Source organism: Lathyrus oleraceus, chromosome 2 (assembly GCF_024323335.1).
Source record: "Lathyrus oleraceus cultivar Zhongwan6 chromosome 2, CAAS_Psat_ZW6_1.0, whole genome shotgun sequence".
Lineage (NCBI taxonomy): Eukaryota > Viridiplantae > Streptophyta > Magnoliopsida > Fabales > Fabaceae > Lathyrus > Lathyrus oleraceus.
Genome location: NC_066580.1, coordinates 371479087 through 371487963, shown reverse-complemented (window position 1 = coordinate 371487963; position 8877 = coordinate 371479087). Strand labels below are relative to the sequence as shown.

Genomic DNA, 8877 nt, shown 5'->3' with positions numbered 1-8877 from the left:
TTTAACCTCTAAATATATTCTAAAAAAAGACTTATCCAGTTTGGCTTTTCATTATATTTGTTTCTACCATGATCCCTATACAAAAAAATATCATTGTGACAATTGTTCTATTGAGACAATTTGATTACCCCTTTTCATTGTAGGAAGGAAGAGGGTTCTTTCTATTTGACAGAGAACCATCATGGCAAAATTGTATCATCTCTTCCTTTTGACCATTTTAGTGGTAATCATACCTACGTTAGTGCATGCTAATGTTAAAGAGCAAGACTCATATTGGGAAAATCTACTTCCATACATTAATGATACATATTGGCGGGAAAAAGCAGCAAAAGCTGAAGAAACAAACAACATAGCTTATACACCTGACCCATATGCAGTTTCTGAAAATCTGACTTCTGTTGTTAGCGAGTGAGCTTTGTGCAATTATCATATTTACTAATATGTTTAATTTTATAGGAGGAATTTTAAACCTATTCATATTGAAAAAAATATTTTCCAGTTTATTCTAATTGCAAAACGACCTCCTTGTTTTCACTATCTGTCAGACATAAAACTTTGAAAACTCAAAATGTTGTGAAAATAAAGAGACATAATTTTCAATTTCATAAGCAAAAGAAAATGAAAAAATTATCTCAAACAAAATAGACAATTACATTATGGTTCACTAAATATTATATATTATTTTTCTGATAGAATTAGTTAGAAGTATGATCTATCATATTTTAATATTTATTTTGTTTGATAAATAGAATGATAGTTGGCGAAAGTACAGGAAGAAGGAAGTTGGCAGGAAAAAAACTAAGAAGAGGTCATCCATGTATCGCTACAAACCCCATTGACAGGTGTTGGAGGTGTGATCCTAATTGGGCAACGAATCGCAAGAAGCTTGCAGATTGTGCACAAGGTTTTGGAAGGAAGGCTATTGGTGGAAAAGCCGGTCCTATATATGTGGTAACCGAACCCTCAGATAATGACATGGTTAATCCACGTCCAGGTACCCTTAGGTATGCAGTTACAAGAAATGGACCTTTGTGGATCATTTTTGCTCGTAGCATGGTCATTAGACTTAGCCAAGAACTCATAATGACAAGTGACAAGACCATTGATGGGCGAGGTACTACTGTTGTCATTGCTAAAGGTGCCGGGATTACTATTCAATTTATCAATAATGTGATCATTCACGGGATTAAAATTTTTGACATTACGGTTGGCAATGGGGGAATAATTAGAGATGCTGAGAACCATTTTGGTCTAAGGACAAAGAGTGATGGTGATGCAATTTCGATTTTTGGTTCCAGCAATATTTGGATTGACCATGTTTCTTTGAGAAACTGCAGAGATGGACTCATTGATGTTATCATGGGATCCACTGCTATTACCATTTCGAATGGCCATTTCACAGATCACAATGAGGTAATTAGTAACCTGGTAATTTTATTTACCTGTTTTTGCTTGTGAAAAATTACCTCATTTTTTGTTTGTTTGTGTATATGGTGTAGGTGATGTTATTTGGTGCAACTGATGGCTATGACGGTGATAAGAAAATGCAAGTCACGCTTGCATTCAACCATTTTGGTAAGAGATTAATTCAAAGGATGCCAAGGGTTAGATATGGTTTTGTCCATGTGCTTAATAATGACTACACTCATTGGGAAATGTATGCAATTGGTGGTAGTAAAAATCCTACCATTATAAGTGAGGGTAACCGATTCATAGCTCCTAACAATCCTCATGCTAAAGAGGTATGCATCTCCTTATGAAGCATACTTAGGGATATAAATATATGTTTTACGAGTTCTAGTCGTGGTTTGGTAAACAAATTTATTAGTTAAATTTTTAATGTTAACATATTATCATGTCATAATCATTAATCGCATCCTTATTTTGCAAAGCAATTTGAAAGAGTTCCTTGTAAAATATTATTTTTCTCAATCGTTGTCCTTTCAAAAGACATGATTGAAAAAGATAAAGAAATAAAATAAAGTTTATGGAACTATAATAAAAAATAAGTCTCATGTTATTTTCTACTTTTGTGTTGAAGATAACAAAGAGAGGTGCATCAGAGGGAGAGTGGAAAAATTGGCAATGGAAATCAATCAATGACGTCTATATGAACGGAGCATTTTTCAGACAAACTGGACCTTTGCTGACTAACAGGCCATTCTCAAAAAAGGATATGATCAAAGCTAGACCTGGAACTCATGTGGGAAGGTTGACTCGTTTTTCTGGCAGTCTTAGATGCAGACCTGGAAAGGCTTGTTAGTCTTCAAAATTCCCTTCCTAAATTCAAACATCATTAAGCATTAACACTTTTTATACGCAAACAATAGATAAGAAGAAGGTTTCACTGACCACTTCTCGGAAATTCCCATTAGATTACGTCATTTCAAAGTCATAGGGACTTGTTAGAATTAATTAAGATTTTTGATAGGTTGTGAATATTCCTAGAGTATAAAAACCTTTTAGGTATTACTTACCGATCAATCTTTCAATGTATTTATTATAACACTATTATATATAGAATTAGTGTGATCTAACTAAAGACATTGATAATTTACATAATTATAAATGATACCAGTAGTGTTTTGCCTCATCATATCTCTACATTTTTTGTTAGGTTACTTTTTCCAATCCAGGGACTAAATGAGTGTAGGTTCAAGAAAGTGAGCTTTCTGGTTTGCAATGAGAAATGATAACACAACTAATCTAACTGCATTAATGCCTCTCAAAATAACATAGTTAGAGAATAAGAAATGTTGACATTATCAAAAATATATGCACTCAAGTTCTGCTCTTCCTTTATTCATAAAGAAATCAGAACTGGATTTTTAGTTACAAATTGGAATATAAAACTTGAGAGAAATAAGATAAAGAAACTCCACTAAAAATATATAAGTACTATTAAACCAAAGAAACTATGATAATTTCCACTTAATCTATTGTAACTAACATTTCTAAAGAACATTTGATTCATTATTATACACATAGTTAGGTCCATTAAAACAAAAATGAAATTCCATTAAATTAAAACATGTTTTTGATATTTTTAATTCGTACTTAATTTTCGTAATAACGTTTTTATGATTTAATTAATTATGTCATGTATTTCATATTAAATAAGATATGAACAATCCTGTTTGAAAATCTATACCACTAAGCTCTGAAAAAAAAAAGAAATTTGGATTCAATAAAAAAAGTTTATAATTCTTTTTTATAATATAAAGATAATTTTTAGTATGTTGTAAGCAAAATGAGTTATTTATTATAAACAAATAACTTGAGAAACGTGTGACACCTTGCTTCTGTGTGTGTATTGGGCTCTTGCTTCCTAACAATACATTCCTCCTTATGATAGTCAAGATAATTAGACCAACGGCTTAAACACCACCGGCCAAGTTTGAATTTTTTTTTAAAATATCCAGAATTTTTAAAAAAATTTCAAAAATATCCGTTTTTTCCAAAAAATTACTAAAATGGGCAATTTTTGCCCTAGTTTCCTACATGGGCGCCACCCTAGTTGGCGCCTACCCTTAAAGGGTAGGGCAAGTCGCCACTAGGAGTGGCGCCTACCCGTAAATTTTTTTTTTTTTTTTTTTTTAAATATGTTTTTTTTTTTTTTTTTAATTTTTTTTAATTTATGAATTTATATTTTTTCTAAATTATATTAATTTATATTAACACATATATATAAATAAAATTATTTACAAGATATATATATATATATATATATATATATATATATATATATATATATATATATATATATTAATTTATATATATACTAATTTAATTTATAAGTAATTATTATTATTTAAAATTTTTTGGAAGAATTAGGGTTAATCATGTTAAGGTTAATTTATCATTATAATTAGGGTTTATTGATCGGTTATAATTAGAGTTTGGTAGTTATGACCTAATTGAAACCCTAATTCCCTATAAGATTAAGTAATCAAGTGCGACACTAATTAGGGTTAGGTAGACTGGTGTACAACCCAGATCTTTTCCTATAAATAAAGTGTTATTTCCTTGCATTTTCTTCACCACTGTTTCCTATCACTTTCTGTATCAAGTTGAGTTCATGGCATCCCCAAGACCGTCGTCATGGCAGCGAACATCATCAAGGCGCCCGGATCCTGAACCAGTAATCTTAAACAGGGATGGGCATGTTATTTTCTCGCCTTTGAAACCTCCAATGGAGATGAAATTTTGGAACATCCGTTCGTTGGACCAACTAAAAAGGTCCTTGATGTCTTGGTTAGAGGGAGATTACCAACCTGGTGAAGTCATCAGAAGGATTCAGAGGCTTAGAACAAGGTTCTCATTTGAAACTGGAGAAACGATACGTTGGTGGGTTGAAGTTGAAAGCGACATTGATTGCATCCAAATGATGCATGGATCAGACGACATAGTGTTAACTGTTGTAATTTCTTAGATTTTAATGGTTGTTTGTCATGTTGTTGTTGTATTTGTTATTGTTCTAGTACTTGTTCTTGTTTTAGTACTTGTTTTTGTTCCAGTATTTGTTTTTGTTTTAGTAATTGGTGTTGTAATGTTAGATGTTTGTGTTTGTTGTTCAAGTGTCATCTTCTATTTGGAATAAAAAGTAAACTTTAATTTAAAATGATTTTGGTACACAGATTTATGAAAGTGAAAACTAAGTTGTGGAACTAGATCCACGATATGGACATTTGTTCTTATTATGCCCTAGTTGTCTACATATGCTACACTTCCTCTGCATTTTCTCTGCGACGTCCATTTCAGTTCTAATGCGCCTGCTATTTGGGCGACCACTTTTATTCCGCCGCATCGATTCGTTGTGCCAAACAATTTCCCCGTCATACTCTGGCCAATACGCCTCCAATGCTACCACCGGAAAGGGATTGTCGTATACATTGAGCAATGTTGCAACTTTGTAGATTGGAGACACTAGCGATAATGCATCGAAGTGGCTGTGTGAACACGCTGCAATGACATGGGAACAAGGCATACGATAGGCCTGAAATTGACCACAGTCGCACCAACGGTCTGGTATTAGGATCCTATACTCTTGTCTGGGCAGCCCTTGGTTGTGGTCAATTGTTTCCTTGACACTAAAAGTGTGGCCATGGCGGTCGAATTCCGTAACCCGATGGCTGCTGGCTTTGGCAGATTCCTGCCTCATAAACTTCATGCAGGCATCACTATATACTTGACTCGTCTGCAACACTTCATTCCAGCGCCTGCCTCTTGTTACGAACAACGTTGCCATCCGAAAATAGGTCGCACTCACCAATGCGGTTACCGGGAGGTTACGTATGCCCTTAAACACGCCGTTCATTGATTCCACAAGATTTGTTGTCATGTGACCCCACCTCACCCCATCGTCGTATGATCTAGTCCACTTCGCTCTGTCGATATTGTCGATCCACCTCCCTGCATCAAAATTTGCCAATACTATTTCCCGGCGATAGTATTGGAATCCAGGTTGGTTTAATGCATACCCCGCGTTTATCAAATGTTGCTTCAAGAAGTTATCCTTGAACTCCCGCATAAAATTTTGAGCAATATGCCTGATGCAGTAGACATGGGTAGACGGGGGGTCATGCCAACCATTTGCTGGATTATTGTATGCACTGTCTATTGAAGCGTGCCTGTCAGAAATCACGCAGATGCCAGCTTGTGGAGTCACGTGCGTTCGAAGATTCTTAAGGAAGAAACTCCAAGCAGCAGCCGTTTCTCCTTCCACCAATGCAATGGCTATTGGGAAAATATTTGAATTGCCATCTTGTGCGACCGCCATCAGTAACGATCCTTTGTATTTCCCATACAGCCAAGTTCCATCGACTTGAACAAGTGGTTTGCAGAATGTGAACCCGATGATGCAGGGACGGAATGCCCAGAAAAGTCTATGGAAAATTCCATTACCTTCTAGACGAGTTCTGTCAGGGGATTGTGCAGGCAAGGTCTCCATTATAGTAACCGTCCCAGGTGAATACAATCGTAGTGCAGCCAGATAGCGTGGTAGTTGTTTGTATGATTCCTCCCAGTTACCGTACACCAGTTCAATTGCCTTGGTTTTCGCTAACCAAGCCTTTCTGTATGACGGTGTATATTTGAAAACAGCCACACAATGGGAGATAATTGTTTTGACCTTCAGTGACGGGTCAGCCTCAACTAGAGGTAATATGGAATGGCAGATCATGTCATGGCTAAGTTTGCGATGATCCTGTGCCATGTTGGTGTTGATGCAAATGTGAGCTTGAGATATGGACCCTATCACCCACGCATTATGCTTCTTCTTGTACGATGCCATCAACCTATATCCACACTCCGGATTTTTGCATACAATAACGTATCTTTCCGGATTTGATTTGATAACATCGTAGTCAACACAATTTTTCAAGTGCCAGTTCTTTATTGCTAACAGACACTCTTCCTTGGTCCGAAATTGGTCACCCTTCTTTAAGTCCTCATCAGACCTCATATATGGGTTGTAGAACATATCTGATGAGGGCTCATCCTCACCCAAGTTAAGTGTTGTGAAGTGCGCAGGAGGTGAGTAGCGTTGCGCTATAGGTATTTGAGCTTGGTCTTCGTCTTCAGAATGACGGTTCACCAAGTCATCAACCACGTCTTCAGCATCATCAACCACATCGTCTTCAACGTGGTGCTCAGCATCTTGTTCGTCATCAATCACAGGATCAATAACCTGTGATTGAATATTCTGAGTTGGTTGAGGTTGTTCCAACACAATGTACAACACTATGTATTCGTAACCAGAGTACTCATGGTTACGAAGCATGTATTGTGTCTCCATGTCATTTTGAATCAATGACTTATAAAACTTGACAGAGTTGTTTTCTGAAAAAAAAGGTTGTTGATAAAAAATTTGGGACACGGGTTGTCTTAGTTTGGACTCAATCTTCCTCTTCAGATAAGAGAAGTCAGCTCCTCTATTTAGACAAAAACGAGTGCATTCGGTGTTTCTAAATAGGAAGCCAGACATATCACATTCATAAGTCTCACCATTGACGTGAGCTTTGATTTTGTATTGTGATGAAGATGCCATGTTTTGTGAAGACATTGTGAAGGTTTTGTGAAGGTTTTGTGAAGGTTTTGTGAAGATATTGTCAAGGTTTTGTGAAGATTGCTGTGAAGATATTGTGAATACCTTTGCGAAAATGTGTGTGAATATTTATACTGCAAGAATCTTACTGCCTATCCATCAAGTCTTCACCACCAAGTCTGAACTTAGTCTCAGAGATTCCCATGCATGCCTGTTCCCCCATCAAGTCTTCACCACCAAGTCTGGCAGATTCCCACGCATGCCTTACACGTGTCACACCCTTGAATGCAACACTCCCACCTAGTATGTACTAATGCATGCCAACCTATCCACCTAGCCTGAACTTAGTCTCAGAGATTCCCATGCATGCCTGTTCCCCATCAAGTCTTCACCACCAAGTCTGACAGATTCCCACGCATGCCTTACACGTGTCACACCCTTGAATGCAACACTCCCACCTAGTCTGTACTAATGCATGCCAACCTATCCACCTAGCCTGAACTTAGTCTTAGAGATTCCCATGCATGCTTGTTCCCCATCAAGTCTTCACCACCAAGTCTGGCAGATTCCCACGCATGCCAACCTATCCACCTATCCATATTTCCCCCCATTTTGATGAGGACAATGCATCTCTCAAGGGGGTGGTAAATAAAAAATGTTGGATAAATATTTGGAGTGATTAAACGAAAACAAGGGAGAACTAAAGCCACATTTATTCACAAGCATACAGTGAACTCATAGAATTAACATTTGAAATCACAAAAACTCTCAAGAAAAACCATCTAAAATGGATTCCAGTCCTAATCAAACCCAAAAACCACATCCTGTATTCGTACCATTTCCAGCACAGGGTCATGTGAATCCTTCCATGCAGTTAGCCAAACTCTTCCGTTGCAACGGTTTCCACATAACCTTTGTCAACACCGAGTTCAACCACAAACGTTTGATTAAATCTCTTGGAGAAGAGTTTGTGAAAGGTCTCCCAGATTTTCAATTCGAGACCATACCTGATGGTTTACCAGAATCAGATAAGGATGCAACACAGGATATTCCAACGTTGTGTGATTCAACTAGGAAAAACTGTTATGGTCCATTCAAAGAGCTTGTGATGAAGCTCAACACTTCATCACCATATCCAGTTACATGCATAATTGCTGATGGAACTTTCGGGTTTGCTGGAAGAGTGGCAAGAGATTTAGGGATCCCAGAGTTACAGCTATGGACAAATTATGCCTCTCTACTTTTGTGGTTTCTATTATGCATCATAGTAACAAATTATGCTAATGTAAATGTGTTCGAGAAATATATTTAGACACCAAAATATTGATATCAGTTATTGTTTTATTTTATTTTTTTCATTCCAATCAAATAAACTTTTGGTGAATTTTAAGATCGATTACCCATAACCATTAAAATAAATATTTGAACGTCAAATTTCAACCGTTAAATAAATTATTGGGGGATATCAAAGCTAAAATTGGATTCTACTATCTCTGTGACACTTAACTTCTAATCTGACCTGTACAGTCTGACACTGTACAAAACAAATCTCAATAAATCACGTGAAAGATTCCCATCTAGTCTGCACCAATGCATGCCAACACTACCACCTAGTCTGCACCAATGCATGCCAACACTACCACCTAGTCTGCACCTATTCTGCAAGATTCCCATGCATGCCTTCCACGTGTCACACCTTTGCATCATCAGATTCCACCAAGTCTTCCCCAAGACAAGACAACTCCCACCTAGTCTGCACCAATGCATGCCAACACTACCACCTAGTCTGCACCTATTCTGCAAGATTCCCATGCATGCCTTACACGTGTCAC

At 36.8% G+C, this 8877-nt stretch overlaps 2 protein-coding genes across 3 annotated transcripts; both read left to right on the top strand.

Moving 5' to 3' along the window:
* The first annotated feature begins 98 nt into the window (after window positions 1-98).
* On the top strand, window positions 99-2376 carry LOC127119565 (pectate lyase). 2 transcript variants are annotated; one of them, XM_051049821.1, is made up of 4 exons: window positions 99-408; window positions 750-1413; window positions 1500-1742; window positions 2042-2376. In XM_051049821.1, the coding sequence occupies exons 1-4, from the start codon at window positions 182-184 to the stop codon at window positions 2261-2263; spliced, it is 1356 nt and encodes a 451-aa protein (XP_050905778.1). In that variant the 5' UTR covers window positions 99-181; the 3' UTR covers window positions 2264-2376. The 2 variants fall into 2 exon arrangements, with proteins under 2 accessions (XP_050905778.1, XP_050905779.1); XM_051049822.1 differs by having other exon boundaries at window positions 182-408; window positions 780-1413.
* A 5355-nt stretch (window positions 2377-7731) lies between these two features.
* LOC127123314 (linamarin synthase 2-like) lies at window positions 7732-8357 on the top strand. The gene has a single exon (XM_051053542.1). The coding sequence runs from the start codon at window positions 7833-7835 to the stop codon at window positions 8355-8357; it is 525 nt and encodes a 174-aa protein (XP_050909499.1). The 5' UTR covers window positions 7732-7832.
* Window positions 8358-8877: the final 520 nt, after the last annotated feature.

Coding starts and splice junctions, on each gene's coding strand:
- LOC127119565 (XM_051049821.1), top strand. CDS start 182: ATGGCAAAATTGTATCATCTCTTCCTTTTGACCATTTTAGTGGTAATC. Junction 409..749: donor CTGACTTCTGTTGTTAGCGA/GTGAGCTTTGTG, acceptor TTTGATAAATAG/AATGATAGTTGGCGAAAGTA. Junction 1,414..1,499: donor ATTTCACAGATCACAATGAG/GTAATTAGTAAC, acceptor TATATGGTGTAG/GTGATGTTATTTGGTGCAAC.
- LOC127123314 (XM_051053542.1), top strand. CDS start 7,833: ATGGATTCCAGTCCTAATCAAACCCAAAAACCACATCCTGTATTCGTA.